Source organism: Hylobates moloch, unplaced genomic scaffold, assembly GCF_009828535.3.
Source record: "Hylobates moloch isolate HMO894 unplaced genomic scaffold, HMol_V3 SCAFFOLD_2, whole genome shotgun sequence".
NCBI lineage: Eukaryota > Metazoa > Chordata > Mammalia > Primates > Hylobatidae > Hylobates > Hylobates moloch.
In genome coordinates, this window is record NW_026652277.1 from 53,819,090 (window position 1) to 53,839,238 (window position 20,149).

General features: G+C 37.8%; 1 protein-coding gene across 2 annotated transcripts in view; it reads right to left on the minus strand.

The window, feature by feature from the left end:
- BMP2K (BMP2 inducible kinase) overlaps positions 1-20,149 on the minus strand; it is a 145,523-nt gene that overhangs the window by 90,230 nt on the left and 35,144 nt on the right. For both annotated transcript variants that reach the window (XM_058433536.1, XM_032149198.2), the window contains exon 2: positions 1,991-2,109. In XM_058433536.1, the coding sequence (XP_058289519.1) occupies positions 1,991-2,109 (119 nt within the window). The remainder of the gene's footprint in view (positions 1-1,990; positions 2,110-20,149) is intronic.

Sequence of the window (20,149 nt, forward strand, 5' to 3'; positions counted from 1 at the left end):
AACATATCAGCAACATGAGCTGAATTGCATGCAGTTTTTTTGTTTTGTTTGTTTTTTGGTTTTTTTGCTTGTTTGTTTTACAGTAATGGCAGAACCGAACAGTGGTGGAAGCCCTTGTGTTTGAGTTTTTTTTACTGACTCACAGGCAGTAATCAATGGCCTGGCCACACAACCTATGGAAATTTGAGGGGTGCATTAAAGTAGAACAAGTCAGTGCCCATCAGAAGAACTCCCTTCCAGACTGGGAAGGTGATTGGAATCAGCAAGCAGGTCTGTCTGTGTGCTCCCTGGAGGTGGCCATCTGGGTCCATGAAATTAGCGCACACAGGGGTACTGCAGCAGTGTAGACATAGGATGAATAAAGACATGTTCCTTTTGCACCCTCACAGGCACGTAACGCCAGTGAGAACTGTTCTGTCAGCAAGACAGAGACTACTGATGGCTATGGATGAGATTCCCTGATAGGAAGGCCCTGAACATAGCTGGCAAGTGAGACTGATGCTGGTAGCCCTCAGGGAGCTACCAATAGGTCTTGAGAGGAATAGACATTGAGTCTGGACTGGGATTTGCTTATGCAGTGGAATATAAAAATGCTCAGAGTGCCAGAAAGAGAAAGAAAGAGGAAAGGAAAGGAAAGGAAAGGAAAGGGGAAGGGGAAGGGGAAGGGGAAAGGAAAGGAAAAGGAAAAGGAAAGGAAAGGAAAGGAAAGGAAAGGAAAGGAAAGGAAAGGAAAGGAAGAGAGAGAGAGAGAAAGAAAGGAAAGGGAAGGAAGGAAGGAAGGAAGGAAGGAAGGAAGGAAGGAAGGAAGGAAGGAAGGAAAAGAGAAAGAAAAAGAAAGGAAGGAAGGAAGGAAGGAAGGAAGGAAGAAAGAAAGAAAGAAAGAAAGAAAGAAAGAAAGAAAGAAAGAAAGAAAGAGAAAAGGAAGGACAGTGTATGGAGTTAGAGGGCCAACTATCATTTCTTCAGACTGAGGAACACAATGTACAGTTCATAATGTTCAACAATGGGGCAGAGAAAGGTCCTCCACAGAGTAATAGTTTGATATAGAAGTAGAATAGGCAACTGAAACATTGGTCTAAAATGGGGAGATAAAAACTGTAACCATAACTTTTGTATGCACTGGGAAGCCAAAATACTGTGTGACTTGCTTTCTTATAACATTCACTTTACTGCAGTGGTCTGGAACCAAACTCCTATCTTCAAGGTATGCCTATACAGGAATACAGTTGAGAAGGAACACAAAGAAGGCTCCAATAGTATTTGTAGGGTTTAATTTCTTAAGCTGGATGATGAACAAGCTTGGTGTTTACTATATAACTCAGTAAATATTTATATCCTGAAAATACTCCACAATTAAAAAGTATTTAAGAAAAAAAAAAGAAAGCAGAGTAGCTTTAAAGTATACAGGATGATGTGTGTAGGTTACATGCAAATACTACATTTTATATATGGGCCTTGAGTATTCTCAGATTTGAGCATCTGCAGAGTTTAGTATCTGTAGTGGGTCCTAGAACCAAATCCCCATAGAAGACCAAGGGACGACTATACTACAAATTACCAGATTATCTTCTAATTTAATGATCTTCAAAGATTATTATAAATAAGCAGCTTGCCTAAAAGCTGGTTAATGTTCTAGAAAACAAAACAGGCCAGGCACAGTGGCTCACACCTGTAATCCCAACAGTTTGGGAGGCCAAGGCAAGCAGATCACTTGAGGTCAGGAGTTCAAGACCAGCCTGCCCAACATGGTGAAACCCTGTCTCTACTAAAAATACAAAAAATTAGCCAGGTATGGTGATGGACACCTGTAATCCTGGCTACTTGGGAGTCTGAGGCAAGAGAATTGCTTGAACCTGGGAGGTGGAGGTTGCAGTGAGCTGAGATCACGCCACTGCACTCCAGCCTGAGCGACAAAGCAAGACTCCATCCCAAGAAAAATAAAAAACAAAAACTTGCAAAATTTCTGAAAGAGAACTACCCCTTCACTTACCATAATTGTAATTTCCCTTTTACAAACATTGAGGTCTGGCATGTTATTGACATACATTCGCTTCAATGCACATCGGATTCCGCTGTGAGTACGCACAAGGAAAACTGTGGAGAATCCACCTAGAAAAACAAAGCACCAATTAATTTAAAAGAAACAAAAACAAATGCCAAAATCATGTAATATAATCGTAGAGCATAATATTGGAGGAAAATAAACAATGACTGTACCCAAGACAAAAATAAGTGCAATAAGCCACTAGTAGATTAAATGCCAAAACACTGGCTTCCTAAGTCAATCATGAAGTAGTACTTAAAGGAAAACATGCTTCTTGAATGAAGACGCTTCTCTCTTAAAGGCTAAAATTTCACCTTTTGCACTAGAATACCTCTTATGTAGCATAGTGAAAAATGTCACAATTATGTTACTAAAGTTTGGTATATACAAGTGATTGCCTACATATCAGAATCTCCCTCTTGGATGACAAAACACTGATGTTATTTAATATGAGACACCAATGAGATCAGATAGGTGCTTCCCTCCTCCAGTTCCAGAAGATGAACCAATATTGTTCTAAGCCCATCACAGGAATCTCATTTCCCCTTATCAGTAACTGATTTAGGATTGGGTATGTAACTAGTTCTTGCTAACTGAATATGTAAAGTCAGCCCGAGTTGCAGGGAATGATTTTCCACAGATAAAACAGACTGGCAGAGAAGGCCCTGCTCTTTTGCTTTTTGATTTTGTTGCCTATGATGTTTAGCCCTAATGCAGTCATCTACGGCCATAATGGAAGAAAGAATCAGAAAGAAAATGATCCAAAACACAGACATTTGGCCTACTGAATCAGCCAACTCTGGAACCACCTCCCTCTAGAACTCACACAGTAAATGTCTTCCTTACTTAAGCCATGGTTGCCATGGTTTATATGGAAATTCTGTTTTTTGGGTTTTTTTGTTTTTGTTTTTGAGATGGAGTTTCACTCTTGTTGCCCAGGCTGGAGTGCAGTGGCACAATCTCGGCTCACTGCAACCTCCGCCTCCCAGGTTCAAGCAACTTTCCTGCCTCAGCCTCCCAAGTAGCTGGGACTATAGGCACCTGCCACCGCACCTGGCTAATTTTTTGTGTTTTTAGTAGAGGCGAGGCTTCACTATGTTGGCCAGGCTGCTGGTCTCGAACTCCTGATTTCATGATCTGCCCGCCTTGTCTTCCCAAAGGGCTGGGATTACAGGAGTGAGCCACAGTGCCTGGCTGGGAATTCTGTTAACTGCAGCTGAGAAAGCATCTTATCTGAAGCACTAGGTAGGTATTCTAAAGAACAATTCTGTAATATCTAAACAAAGATTTCTACATGAAGTTTTTAAAATTTATCTTGACACAGAATATGCTATAGCTCAATTACTTTTTTTAAAATGGTGTGTCACTTGCATTAATTTAATAGCCTTTAAAAAGCAGCATCCTGAGCAATAAGAAGTCACCTGCACTCAGATCAATACAAAGTTGTAAAAGGAAAAAAACTATTAGGAATACATAATAGGGGAAAAGAGTTCTGATATGATTTGGCTGTGTCCCCATGGAAATCTCACTTTGAATTGTAATAATCCCCACATGTCAAGGGCAGAGCCTGGTGGAGATAATTGAAACATGGGGGCAGAGTCCCTCAGACTGTTCCTGTGGTAGTGAATAACTCTCACAAGATCTAATGGTTTTGTAAATGGGATTTGCCCTGCATAAGCTCTCTTGCCTGCCACCATGTAAGTTGTAACTTTGCTCCTCATTCACCTTCTGCCATGATTGTGAGGCCTCCCAGCCACATGGAACTGGGAGTTAATTACATCTTTCCTTTATAAATTACCCAGTTGTGGGTATGTCTTTATTAGCAGCATGAGAACAGACTAATACAAGCTCCTAGGAAACTCCAGAATCAGTACATACTCTTTCCAGATTCTCTACATCTTCCATTTCCAGTTATAAGAAACTGCACAACTTTCCTTTTGTAGATCTGGATTTCCACATAGATAGTGTTAGGGAAATCAAATCAACCACCCCACAAGGCAGTTCTAGGAATAAATCAGATGATGATGATGTTTGGGAAAGGTACTTTACGTAAAATCTCTAACAATGCGGGGCACTACTTTAAAAGAAACTCACTTAGCACTAATTTCATACATAAACATTAACAAGCCAGAAAGTAAAAGACCTAATAGAAAGGGCCACTTAAACTACCATAACTTTATTTGGTTACAAAAACTAAGGAAAATGTGGAAAGAAAGAATTTATCTAGATTAGGAGGCGGTACGAGTACAGCTGAGAGAAATCACTTAAATAGCATTTGTTTTGAGACATTTATCTATCTAGGTCTAGATTATTCCTCTATAACAATGCTTTCCCAAACATAGTTTTGCATCAGAATTGCTTGAGGTGGTCAGTCTATGAATTTATCTTGAACAGTTTGCAAATTCTGGCCCCAAGTCTGAATCAGTAGGTCTACAATGGGGACCCCATTTATATATTTATATAGATACACAGATATAACTATATATATATATATGAGAGAGAGAGAGAGCACTAAAAATCTCCCTACTTGTTATATTATTTTACTCTTGTATATGTTTTAAATTGTTTATTAGATGGAAGAGGGAAAAGAGTTCCCCCAAATGGTTCTGATGCACAACCAAGTTAGTAGTCACTGAAGTAAGTTCCCAGAGGAACCATGGATCCTATATACCTATTCTTATCCACGGACAGAACAATGTGATTTTATCCTTATGAATTAGAGAAATGAGGAAAAAAAGTATCAAGTAGGTTTTCTTCATAAAAATCATTCCCAAAATGAAAGTTTTCCAATTCTACTAACCCTAATTTAGACAGATCTTATCAAATGTTAAGTTTTCTGAACACAGAAGATACGTTCAACTTCAAGAAAGAAATTCTACCTAAACATGGTAAATAGTGATTGTTAATTGTATCTGCTTTGAGAATAAAATGTAATAAATGTTTATGTTTTCCCCAGTACTATCTTTTCAATAATTTTCTGATAAGCTAATATTATTTCTGTTTGAAGAATGCACTTACGGGGAGGTAACTAGTTAGGACACTATAGCAGTCCAAGAGAGGAGTGTAATACTTGCCACCAATCTATAGCTTATCAAATTCTTAAGTATTTATTTTTCCTCACAGAACTCTTTCATGACCAACCCAATTTCACGTTCATCACTCACTCAGGTACTTCTATCTAGAATTTGATGTACCTCAGTTTTCCACAAATTTCTGTACATAAATCATAATATTATTGGCAGTAACCACAGACTCCACATATATATGTCCAATTTAATACTGTAAAGCATAGTTGTTATATTAATGCTAAATTTTATAATTCCAAACATGAAATTATGAGGGTATTATAAAGCATTCTGAATGCTCTCAAAATCCCATAAAAGCAAAATTGTGACAGATATTGATCTGATGAAATAAACTGGGATATTGATCTGATGAAATAAAATGGGAAATAAATGTGTACTTATGAAAGTAAATAAGAAAAATAATTGGTATCTTTTGCACTCTATAAACAATATAAATTGTATAACTAAATACAGAAGTTTCATTTATAGGCGTATTATTTAAAGAGCAGTAATTTTCAGCCTCCTCCAGCTTTTTTCAAGGGCAGGATATAACATTTACACATGAAATAATTTCACAGGACACCTAATGGAAATCTTACCTCTGGTCTCCAAACACACACAAAAAAGGTAACCAGATTAAAATGAAAGAGTAGCTTTGTTAAGCCAATCTAAATTTGTTTCAACTAAGAAAAATCATAATGTACAATCCTATATCTAATCTCAAGTGCCAGCCCACCCAAGATATCTCTCAATTGTTATATACTATAGTACGGTAGTAATAAAATAATGACAACATAGTTTACACTCACTTGGAAACCACTGCTCTAGAGATGCCAGGTCTCTGTAATAACTATATATGAACATATGGCATATACTGCTACAGACTAACTTCTCCTTCTGGTAAGCCATTATTTATTCCTTCTATTAAGCAATTACTTTTCCATGCTTTGTCATTTCCATGCTTTAATTAAATCATTTTTAATGTATTGATGTTGTACATATTTGTAACTCTCCTCAAATTCATTTAAAAAGATAACACAAAAGAATGAAAAGTGATAAAGCCAATGTAGCTATCCTTCGTATCTTTCCCACAGTTCCTCTGGCATAGTTATTAATTGATCAACTAGAGGTACCCAAAGGAGTAGAAATTGATCAATAACAAAATAATCCTTAAAACAGGGCTAAGTAGTTCACTGGCAAATAGGAAAACTGACCTAAAGTCAGTCAGACCTCTTGATTTGCTACCTCATTCCCCACAGCCAGGCCAACACTCGCCCCTATGCAGTATTAATTAAACCAGCAGTATATATGGGACATCAGGAAACATTTGGGACATGGGAATAGAAGAAAGGTGAGTATAGTCCTAAAAAAACAAAGAATTAAGTAAATGCCTACTGAAAAGAGAACCCCCCTACCTCAACTCAAGACCATTGTTCAGCTACAATAACGCTGGCAGCCAGACATACTTGGAGACAATTTTTTTTTTTTCTGGGAAACTAGAAAAAACATACAGATAATGAAATGTGGGAGTCACACAATTTAAAAGTGGCTTTCTGCATGGTCACACTAAAGTGAAGCCCCAAGCCAAGAAACTTGCCCCATTTACACAAAGCGCATCATCACTTTAGAACTTCACTCTTTAAAAAGAACAGACATAAAAAGATGATCAGACGTTCAAAGAAACCCTTTAACATGACAAGAGATTAAAACAAGCAAACAGAAAAAAAGAACTTTGAAGAGGTGCTGGGAGCTAAAGAAATCATCCAAAGAACCTATAAATATTCTTAAGAGTAGAAGAAAGACATTGCAGTCATGAAATAAGAGCAGAGTTCTATAAAAGGGATATTTGGAGAATGAGAAATTACTTTTACAAAATAGAATAAAGAAATCAAAAGTTAAAGCTTCAACAGAGGAGCTCAAAGATAAAATTAGGGAAACATTCCACAATTTTTTCAGAGGATGAAAGACTGGAATATTTAAAAAAACAGTCCAGGCTGGGTATGGTGGCTCAAGTCTGTAATCCCAGCACTTTGGGAGGCCGAGGTGGACGGATCACCTAAGGTCAGGAGTTCGAGACCAGCCTGACCAACATGGTGAAACCCCACCTCTACTAAAAATACAAAAATTAACTGGGTGTGGTGGCACATGCATGTAATCCCAGCTACTTGGGAGGCTGAGGCAGGAGAATTGCTTGAACCCAGGAAGCAAAGGTTGCAGTGAGCCAGGATTGTGCCATTGCACTCCAGCCTGGGCAACAAGAGTGAAACTCCATCTCAGAAGAAAAACAGTCCACTAGATCCAGTATCTAAACAACAGACTCTCCAGAAAAAGAAAAGAGAAAATGAGGGGAGAAAAAAATGTATCAAAGATATAACACACACATTCACACACACATCAAACTTGAAGTACATCAGTTTCCATATGAAAAGGGCTCACCAAGCAAATACCCAGCACATAGAACAAAAAGATCCACATCAACGCTCATCATCATGAAATTTCAGAAGGCTCAAGATAAAAAGAAAATCCTAAAAGTTACCAGAAGAAGAAAATGGTTGCATATTTGCCTTAGAATGGCTTCAGCCCTATATCCATATCCAGTCATCTCACATAGCAATAGATGAATGTGTAAGCACAAGTAAGCTAATACTATTATTAAATGGGCATATTATATACTGATGGCATTTTACCAAATACTTCCTGCTAAACTTCTAAATTTCAGTTAGACTAAAATTAGCCTAAAAACTTTTAAAGTTGCTTCAAGATTTCTCCATTTTCACAGTTATTATAGTAAGATAACTAACATAAGATAATTGTACAATAATAATAATGCCAGTAAGTAATAGTAAGAATATCCAGAAAATACACTGGAATCCACACCCTACTATTAGATGATAAAAAAGACCTAGATATTATATACTGGGCAAGACTGAGTATTGCAAAATCATTTCAAAGTGCCCAACAAGAAATGAAAGGATTTTGTCCTTTATATTAACAGTGAATATTAAGCGGGTTGGAGGTTTTGAAGCAATAAGCACTTCTATGTATAATGCCTGGTAAGTGAGTAGGCATACAATATTATTTATTGAATGAATCAATCAATGAAAGATGGAAAAAATGTTCCGCTAAATTTCTTCTTGGAATCTAGTGTATCAAGGGGAAGGCAGAAGCAAGGCTTTCAGAGTCAGACATAAAAGTGAATACTAACTCCACCATTACTAATTGTGTGACCAAATGCAAATTAATTTCTGAGCCCCAGTTTCCTTATACATTCAGCAGAGATAATAAGATCTCCTCATAGGACTATTCTAAAGAATAAATGAGATTATGTATGAGCCCCAGTTTCCTCATACTTTCAGCAGAGATAATAAGGTCTCCTCATAGGACTATTCTAAAGAATAAATGAGATTCTGTATGCAACGCATTAATACAATTCATTCCATAAATGGTAGCTTTTGTAACTACTACTAATACGATTAGTAGTATTAGGCTGCTGCTATTACTACTTGGCCAGGCACAGTGGCTCACACCTGTAATCCCAACACTTTGGGAGGCCAAGGAAGGTGGATTGCCTGAGATCATAACTGTAATCCCAACACTTTGGGAGGCCAAGGAGGGTGGATGGCCTGAGCTCAATATCCATTTTCTGGATATTCTTACTATTACTTTTATGTCTGACTCCAAAAGCCTTGCTTCCGCCTTCCCCTTGATACACTAGATTCCAAGAAGAAATTTAGCGGAACATTTTTTTCCATCTTTCATTGATTCATTCATTCAATAAATAATATTGTATGCCTAATCACTTACCAGGCATTATACATAGAAGTGCTTATTGCTTCAAAACCTGACCAGCCTGGGCAACATGGTAAAACCTTGTCTCTAATAGAAATACAAAAAATTAGCCGGGCATAGTGGCATGCACTTGTAATCCCAACAACTCAGGAGGAGTAAGCACAAGAATCGCTTGATCCTGGGAGACAGAGGTTGCTGTGAGCTGACATCACACCACTGCACTCCAGCCTGGGCGACAGAGCAAGACTCTGTCTCAGGAACAAAAAAAAAAAAAAAAAAAAAAAAAAAACACTGCTTCATCTTATGAAGGTTAAACTACACATTCTAAAAAAGAAGACTGGAAATTAATACATGGCTTGATAAACAAGCTAATATAAACACAGTAAAATTCAAGGAGACTATACTTACCTGCTTAACCATGCCCAAGTCATATGTGGATAAAAGTGTAAACAGAAGTACAAAATAAATTATTCAAACCTAAAATCAGCTTATAAAATACTTTTTTAAAGAACTGGAAATGTGAGGTGTTAAATGAAGGCTAAGATCATCTCTTTTTTCCAACATCATTTAAGAAATGCAAATCAAAACCACAATGAGATACCATCTCATGCCAGTTAGAATGGAGATCATTAAAAAGTCAGGAAACAACAGATGCTGGAAAGGACGTGGAGGAATAGGAATGCTTTTACACTGTTGGTGGGAGTGTAAATTAGTTCAACCATTGTGGAAGACAGTGTGGTGATTCCTCAAGGATCTAGAACTAGAAATACCATTTGATCCAGCAATCCCATGACTGGGTATACACCTGAAGGATTATAGCTATTATAATAGGTATATATCCAAAGGGTTGATGGGTGCAGCAAACCTCCATGGCACATGTATACCTACGTTAACAAACCTGCACGTTACACACATGTACCCCAGAACTTAAATTCAAAAAAAAAAAAAAATCTCTTTTTTTAAACACCATAATTCACCTCTATGTTTTGGCTTAGTGTGCCTAATGGAACAGCAATTCAATATAACCACTCAAAACAAGATCTAAATGAATGCCTCCCCCATCCATTTTAGGGAGGAAAAGCCTTAAAATTGTATTATGCTTATTAAGCATCACTCTGACTCTATTACCATAATATAAGAAAAAATATATGTCTGTTCTTCATTCCTAGTTTCTGGTACAGAGCTTCAGAACCACTTAGAATTCCCTAGTAGACATTTCTTTATTATGCTAAGAGGTTAAGTCATCATGGGGCCCCTACATAGCTTCGGAATGGGGCTGATCACCAGAAAACCAACTAGAGGTTAGACAGATTAGATGAGAGGGTTGGAACTTTCAGCCCCTCCCTTCCCTTTCCCCCCACCCCCTACCTCTGCGGATAGGAGAGAGATTAGAGATCAAGTTCAATCATATGGCCAATGATTTAATCGTGCTTCTTTTGTGAGACCTCAGTAAAAGCTCTCAATACGAGGTTCAGAGTTTCCTGGTTGGTGAACATACGGCTGTACTGGCAGAGTGGTGTACCTAGCATGGGGATAAAAACTTCTGCACTCAGCACCCTTCCAGACCTCCTTGTGCTATGTACCTGTTCATCTTGTTCATTCGTGTCCCTTCTGATAGAAGGGTAATTGTAAGCATAGCACTTTCCTGAGTTCTGTGAGTCACTGTAGCAAATTATCAAACCCAAAGGGAACCCCCAAATTTGTGGTCAATTAAGTTTATCAGAAGTACAGATGACGCCCAAGACTTAGAGCTGGTGTTTGAAGTGGGGGTAGTCTTGTTGGACTATGTCCCTTAACCTGTGGAGTCTGTGCTAACTCTGAACAGTTAAGTGTCAGAATTGAATGGAATTCTTGGATACCCAGTTGGTGTCAGAGAATTGTTTTTGGAACACAGCTATTTACTCAGGAATAATAGTTATGGATGTATTTTATCTTCTGCTTAGGAAGATGAGAAGTATGCATTCAACTAACAATTAAGAAGCTTTAAATCTATCCAATATTCAAAACTGATTGTCAAGAAGCCAAACGGTCCTCATAATCAGTACCAAATATTTCAGAGACATGTAATATGAATTAATGAGTACTTGATAAATTTTTAAATATTTGTTTGTCCATACAATTAGACTTCCTTTCAGGTTGTACTGCATTTCTTGAAAACACAAATTCCTGTCCAGACCATAAGATGACCATCAATATGTCTCTTCTGCTATGCGTTAAGCAACTTGAGAAGGGCTTCATACAATAGTAAATACACGATGAATAATCAATGTGTCCAGTTACCTATGAATTAACCAAGCTCCGTGATTTCCCATAAGAGGGAATTTTTAAAATGCTTTATTATAACATACACTAATTTCTTTGACATGACAAGTAAAAGTGATCGATTCACTACAAGAAATTAATTTAGTCCAGCAAAATTTGCACTTAGTGAACATCTCTCAGGTCTTAACCAGTACTTTATTTACAAAGAACTGAAAATCCACCTTGGAAGAAGTCAAATAAAAGTAGATACCATTAAATGTTTTCTGTAACTGTAGTTTTCCATTCATTTTCTTGCCCAAGTACTCATTCCCAAAACTGACAAGACACTGTTAGTGAAATTGGGAGAAAAAGTATCAAAACGAGTAGAAAAAAATGAGTAGAATATTTAAAAATTGATTCACCAAGGATCATCAATGTATGCTAAAATCATAGATGAAAGGTTAATAAACAGAATATTCATATGGTACCCAAGTATGAAAGGAAAAACATCACTTTACAAGGGAGAGATCTGGTAGTCACTAACACTGGGACAACCTGACATTACATGTTTCTAAATGTGATGCAGTATAAAGTAAACAGCATTGCCTATGAAGTACCCTTGCCAAAAAGCTTTAGCCTGAAAAAACCTTAAGGTTTAACTTCACGTTACCAAAAACATACAGGAGCCAGAAAGAGGAAAACGATTACAGAAAGAAGAAATCAGACAAAGCTAGACGTGGAACACTATGCAAGATAACTAGAAAAGAGTCAATGTAACCCATTTTTTAGAGCGAGTGAGGGTCATTCTATGCAATACATAATCCTTGACTGAATTCCAGTTTCAAAGAAACAACTGTAAAACATGTTTGTTGTTGGTGCTCAACTATTTGAAAGCAATCTGTACACATCATGTCACTTTACTCATCAATATTTTTTTAAGTTTCCATCCTCCATGAACTTCTTGTAATTTACCCATTAATGCTTAATGAGTACTTAAACACATATACATCCTAAAAGTCCATATATTATTCTATATAACTATAGTACCCTGTGTCCTACCTAAGAAAATAATTATCTTGTACAGTCCCTATTCAAAATTACCCACATGTTGTAAAAATGTATAAAGGAAATGTGGTAAAATGTTATTAGTAATTGAATGTATGTGATGGGCATATTATTCACTGTACCACTCTTTCAACTTCTGTATATTTTAATTTTTTTCACAACAAAGTTGGAAGAAAAAGAACAAAAACAAAGTATGTTTTTCCCCAGGCAATTTCTCTCTTGCCATGCAACAACTTCACTATCACCACTGAGAATTATCTGCTGATTATCCAGACTTGAAATGCCCCCAAAAGCACCCGAAGTCTCTTGCCACAGAAAATGTTTATGGTAACCTAGGGACCTACATCCCTAGGATATAGTTTCTATATCCTAGGTCCAACATCCCAACACATGCCAACACTGTATCTTTATTAAAGATTGGGCTGTTAGTGATATTTACTCCTATCAAGTTTGTTTTCCTAGGGACTTGAAGAAGAGAGATAGATGAAGGGATAAAATTACACATGGTCTTTCTGCACTGTATTAATCATCAAACATCATGCAAATCAGTAAAACAGAGGAAATACCAAGCTGTCCTACAACTTCTGGTTTCAACCACTGCCAAAGAAAACAATGTCATTTGAAAACAATCTTCAAGATAAGTGGAACAAGCACTTATTTGCCTGTGAGGTTTGAACCAAAGGAAAGTTCCTCCTACCCAGTGGCCACTGGCCTGTGACACATCAGAGCCTTGTTACTTTAGATTAAGGCAATGACTCCAGGAGTTTCTTTTAAAAGTGGAAATATTCCTAAAGAGTAATTATTAACTTAAATTCTTACCAAACTTACTACATCAGTAAGTGCTATCTCCCACAAGGCAATGAAGCAATGAGTCGGTACCTTTGACTGGGCCAAGAACAGGAAGAGAAGAAGAAACAAAAAATAAATTGTCTTATTTGATTCTCAACACATGTGAGGCATTTATCGTGTTATCCCCATTTTACAAATGAAGAATAAACAAAACAGAGAAAATGAAGGAAAAGAGCTAGCCAACACAAACCAGATATGATGGAGACAGAAGGACTTTTGGTCTTTTCCCACACAAATCTCATAGTTTAATGATTTTTACAGTCCACAACTACCCTTGCTAGAGTTATGCCAGAAGAAAAATCTAGGTATATAATTACAAATGGGAAGATGTGGGAATAACAGAATTTAGGAGGAAAAAAAGAAAATGAAGTAATCAAGAGAGAACAATAGAGTCTCTAAAATTTTATTCTAAATAGAACCTTACTTAATAGGCAGCACTCCTTATATAAAAAAGACCTGCAGGCCAAAAACCATGTTTGCTTTGGATTATTCAGTGCCTTAAAAAAGACTGCACTGTATCAGATGACAATCTAGATTTTTCAGCTTTTCTTGAAAAACTTAGAAATAGAGAAACAGTGGGCCCTCATTCTTACCTGACATCAACCAAATGGCATTAGTTGCTGAACCCTTTACACAGGGCATGTGCTAATGCAGTTCATCACGGCCCCCTCTACCCTCCATTGTCTCAGGGCACTGTCCCAGTTTACTCTTTTACATTATGCACCTGGCCTTTACAGGCATCTGAGTTTGCAGGCCCTACAACAAGAACTTTTAATAATTTACACACAACAATATTTAGGCTTGAAATACTTATTCAATGCCTCTCTTGTCCACTAGGATGTAAGTTCCATAAGGGGAAAGACTGCATACACCTTATCACAGTATCATCGATGCTTACCACTTTGCCAGACACTCAAATATCTGTTGAGTGAATAACTTAAAATCAATGAACTACTTCTCCTGGGAAGTTCTTCTAATTGATAAGCTATAATTGCTACATTGATCATTTATGAATAAAAAGCAATTAATCTCTGATTCATTATTTTCCCTTGACATTTACTACATTTCTAATACACTATTCAAATTCTGAAAACAGAATTTAATTTCTTTACCACATATATCATGTTTAGTCTAATTATTACATGACAAACTGTAATATTAAAATTCTTTTGATTCCATCCTTTAAAAAATACTTCAAATTTACCAATTAATTCTTAATATTACTTCAAATCAGGCTATTATCTCTTTTCCTCCTGAAGAGAAATTACCTCTTTATACTTAAGAAGAAGTAAATCAAAATATTTTATGGGTTTTCATGTACCAGGCTTCATGCTATACCTTCACATAATTACCTCATTTAATTCTTAACACATATTTTTGATATTAACTTTATTCCTCTACTTTTTAAAAATAGAAATGATAATAAGCTCTGAGGATTTTAGCAAGTTCTTTAAGATCATGACTATCAATAGCAGAGCCAGAATTAAAATACCAATTTCACACCAAAGTGTATAGTTTCGACTAACCATAGTGGTCTAAAAATGAAACAATATGAGGCCTAAAGATAAAGTAGTAACAGGAGAAAAGGAATGACCTTTATTTTCAGGAAATACATCCTTTCTTATCATTACCCTGAAAATTGGAGTCCTCATCTAATTTCATTCATTGCTCTTAAAGTTGGAGTGTTCATCCAATTTCCCAAATTGGGGGAAAAAACATTGAAAAATTAGTTAAGCTCCTTAATCAATCAGCCAAATGAAAGAATCTTAGAATTAAGCCACTATGAATTAAAGTGCCAGTCTCTAGATGTGAATATAATAATATCAAATGTAGTAAAGGCATCAAGAGCAGCAAACTATATATATTTTTTAAAGTTATAAAAGGGAAAAAATCAACCGGGCACGGTAGCTCACGCCTGTAATCCCAGCACTTTGGGAGGCCAAGGCAGGCGGATCACCTGAGGTCAGGAGTTCGAGACCAGCTTGACCAACATGGAGAAACCCTGTCTCTACTAAAAATATAAAATTAGCTGGGCGTTGTGGCGCATGCCTGTAGTCCCAGCTACTTGGGAGGCTGAGGCAGGAGAATCGCTCCACCCGGGAGGTGGAGGTTGCTTTGAGCTGAGATCGTGCCATTGCACTCCAGCCTCCAGCCTGGGTGACAAGAGCAAAACTCTGTCTCAAAAAAAAAAAAGGGGGGGGGGGGAAATCTGTAATGTATCATTTTTTTTGCCCTTGACAAGTGTATTAGTCTGTTCTCACACTGCTAATAAAGACATACCCAAGGCTGGGTAATTGATAAAGGAAAAGTTTAATTGACTCACAGTTCACCATGGCTGGAGAGGCCCCAGGAAACTTACAATCATGGCAGAAGGGGAAGCAAACACGTCCTTCTTCACATGGCAGCAGCAAGGAGAAGTGCTAAGCAAAAGGGGGGAAAGCCCCTTATAAAACCATCAGATCTTGTGAGAACTCACTCACTATCACGAGAACAGCATGGAGGAAACTGCCCCCATGATTAAATTACTTCCCAACGGGTCCCTCCCATGACATGAGGGGATTATAGGGACTACAAGATGGGATTTGGGTGTGGACACAGTCAAACCATATCAACAGGCTAATGTTTTAAAAAGAACACAAATATATGAAACGATTAAAGAATCAAATAAAGAAGGTAGAACCTGAAAGATGGATAATAATAGGACAGTAAGAGAGGAAGAGCTCAAGCACAGGGCAGAGAATAGCATTTGCAACGGCATGAGCATGAGAAAAAGAAAATGCCATTTTTAACTCAAAAAGGAGTAATTCTTGAGGACAGAGGGAAACAGATGTCTACACCATGCCACCACTGCCAAGGAACATTTCCCTACCTTCACCCACTACAAAACACTACTTTTCATCTCATTCCAAGTCCCCATTTTGCTTTTTCACACTCCCCTAGACTCATTCTTACATTGCTGGAGCATCTGCTTCAAGTCAAGAAACTACACCATTTAGTAATTCATTTATTCGTTCAACAATATATATTAAATGCTCAAAATGTGCCAAATACTGATCTACGTGCTATGAACAAAACTAACTACAAGCAAATCAGAGAACCACCCTTGCGAGCTTACATTCTAGAATGACTGAAACAAAATAAACAAGTAAAATATACAGTACATAGAAGACAACGGTAAGTCCTGAGAAGAAAAAAATTAAAGCAAGAATAGATGGTCCCTTGGAAAATTGTGTTGGGAGAAGGATAGAGGAGGCTGAAATGTTTAATCAAGGTACATGGGGAAGACCTGAGGTGACTTTGAGTAAAGATAGGAAGAAAGTGGGGGAATGGGCCATGCAGACCCCCAGGCAAGTACATTCCAGGTAAAGAGAACAGAAGTGCAAAGGCCCTAAGGCAGGAGGCATGGTTGATAAGTTTGAGGAACAGCAAAGGGACCAGAAAGCCTAGAGCAGAATAAATAATGGGGAGTAAAATAAGAGAGGTCAGAATAAACAGAGAGCCAGATCGTGCGAGGTCTTATTACGGATGAGGGTAATGTCACTGGCTTTTGCTCCAAGAGAAATAGAAAGCTACTAGAGGGTTCTCAGCAAAGGAGTGATATGACAGCACTTGAATTTTAATATGACCACTGTGTGAAGAACACAGTGAAGATAGACAAGATCAGAAGCAGGGAAATCAGTAAATCTGCAATAATTTTGTTGCAATGTAATAGTGCTTTTGATCAGGGCAGTGGGAATTAGTGAGAAATGAAAGAATTCTAGATATATTTTGAAGGCAGACCTGATAGGATTTCCTGAACGACTGGATATGAGAGAAACACAATTTAAAATAACTGCAAGGGAAAAGGCCTTTGACAAAATTCAACAACCCTTCATGCTAAAAACTCTCAATAAATTAGGTATTGATGGGATGTATCTCAAAATAATAAGAGCTATCTATGACAAACCCACAGCCAATATCATACTGAATGGGCAAAAACTGGAAGCATTCCCTTTGAAAACTGGCACAAGACAGAGATGCCCTCTCTCACCACTCCTATTCAACATAGTGTTGGAAGTTCTGGCCAGGGCAATTAGGCAGGAGAAGGAAATAAAGGGTATTCAATTAGGAAAAGAGGAAGTCAAATCGTCCCTGCTTGCACATGACATGATTGTATATCTAGAAAACCCCATTCTCAGCCCAAAATCTCCTTAACCTGATAAGCAACTTCAGCAAAGTCTCAGGATACAAAATCAATGTACAAAAATCACAAACATTCTTATACACCAATAACAGACAAACAGAGAGCCAAATCATGAGTGAACTCCCATTCACAATTGCTTCAAAGAGAATCAAATATCTAGGAATCCAACTTACAAGGGATGTGAAGGACCTCTTCAAGGAGAACTACAAACCACTGCTCAATGAAATAAAACAGGATACAAACAAATAGAAGAACATTCCATGCTCATGGGTTGGAAGAATCAATATCATGAAAATGGCCATACTGCCCAAGGTAATTTATAGATTCAATGCCATCCCCATCAAACTACCAATGACTTTCTTCACAGAACTGGAAAATACTACTTTAAAGTTCATATGGAACCAAAAAGGAGCCCGCATCGCCAAGTCAATCCTAAGCCAAAAGAACAAAGCTGGAAGTATCATGCTACCTGACTTCAAACTATACTACAAGGCTACAGTAACCAAAACAGCATGGTACTGGTACCAAAACAGAAATATAGATCAATGGAACAGAACAGAGCCCTCAGAAATAACGCCAGATATCTACAACTATCTGATCTTTAACAAACCTGACAAAAACAAGCAATGGGGAAAGGATTCCCTATTTAATAAATGGTGCTTGGAAAACTGGCTAGCCATATGTAGAAAGCTGAAACTGGATCCCTTCCTTACACCTTATACAAAAATTAATTCGAGATGGATTAAAGACTTACATGTTAGACCTAAAACCATAAAAACCTTAGAAGAAACCCTAGGCATTACCATTCAGGACATAGGCATGGGCAAGGACTTCATGTCTAAAACACCAAAAGCAATGGCCACAGAAGCCAAAATTGACAAATGGGATCTAATTAAACTAAAGAGCTTCTGCACAGCAAAAGAAACTACCATCAGAGTGAACAGGCAACCTACAAAATGGGAGAAAATTTTTGCAACCTACTCATCTGACAAAGGGCTAATATCCAGAATCTACAATGAACTCAAACAAATTTACAAGAAAAAAACAAACAACCCCATCAAAAAGTGGGTGAATGACATGAACAGACACTTCTCAAAAGAAGACATTTATGCAGCCAAAAAACACATGAAGAAATGCTCATCATCACTGGCCATCAGAGAAATGCAAATCAAAACCACAATGAGATACCATCTCACACCAGTTAGAATGGCCATCATTCAAAAGTCAGGAAACAACTGCTGCTGGAGAGGATGTGGAGAAATAGGAACACTTTTACACTGTTGGTGGGACTGTAAACTAGTTCAACCATTGTGGAAGTCAGTGTGGCGATTCCTCAGGGATCTAGAACTAGAAATACCATTTGACCCAGCCAACCCATTACTGGGTATATACCCAAAGGAATATAAATCATGCTGCTATAAAGACACATGCACACGTATGTTTACTGAGGGACTATTCACAATAGCAAAGACTTGGAACCAACCCAAATGTCCAACAACGATAGACTGGATTAAGAAAATGTGGCACATATACACCATGGAATACTATGCAGCCATAAAAAATGATGAGTTCATGTCCTTTGTAGGGACATGGATGAAACTGGAAATCATCATTCTCAGTAAACTATTGCAAGGACAAAAAAACAAACACTGCATGTTCTCACTCACAGGTGGGAATTGAACAATTAGAACGCATGGACACAGGAAGGGGAACATCACACTCCGGGGACTGTTGTGGGGTGGGGGGAGGGGGGAGGGATAGCATGAGGAGATATACCTAATGCTAAATGACGAGTTAATGGGTGCAGCACACCAACATGGCACATGGATACATATGTAACAAACCTGCACATTGTGCACATGTACCCTAAAACTTAAAATATAATAATAAAATTTTAAAAAAAAAGACAATCCTTAAATTTCAAAAAAAAATAAAATAAAATAACTGCAAGGTTTCAGGGCTTTTGGACTGAGGAAATAGAAGAACAAAGTCATTAAATGAGATGGAGAAGACTGTTGACTTATTTAACATGGGTCTCATGTGTTTCTGCATATCTTTTTTTTTTTCCTTTTGAGAAAAGGTCTCACTCTGTTGCCCAGGCTGGAGTGCAGTGGCATGATCATAGCTAACTGCAGCCTTGATCCTCCAGGCTCAAGCGATCCTCCCACCTCAGCCTCCCAAATAGCTGGAACTATAGGCACACACCACCAGGCCAGCTAAGTTTTTTAATTTTTTGGTAGAGATGGGGGTGTGGGGGGTCTCAATATGTTGCCCAGGCTGGTCTCCAACTCCTAGGCTCAAGCGATCCTCCTGCCTTGGCCTCCCAAAGTGCTGTGATCACAGGCATGAGCCACCACAGCCACAATAGTCTTAGCCAGATTAACAGCACTTTGGTATATTTCTCAGAGCCTTAATTCCCACAGCGTTACGGGAAAGGGCCAGGTGATACCTTCATATGCAGTGGGTTGCATTACATGAAAACAACCCTGAGTTTAGAGAATAAGAATCTTTAATGGGTAATAAGTCTTCCCCTGGGGAAGGAGACTTAGTAGGGTAAAATCTCTGACTTTGAACAGGTCTTGACAGACAACAGAGAAGGTGCAGGCAGAATATCAATAGCACAGTTTTGGACATACCAGGTTAGAGATGCCTACTGGACATCCAATAGGAGATGTGAAATTGGTGATTAGAATTCCAAGAGTAAAGTTCACAGAAGAGATAAAAACAAGAGATATATATTTGGGCATTATCCTTACTTATAGCTTAGTTTTTAACATCTATCATCATTTATAGCTGAGAGAAGGGGAATTGTTATATTCCTGCATCTTAAAAAAAAATTCCCATTAAAGGCCAGGCATGGTGGCTCACGCCTGTAGTCCTAATACTTTGGGAGGCCAAGGTGGGTGGATCATG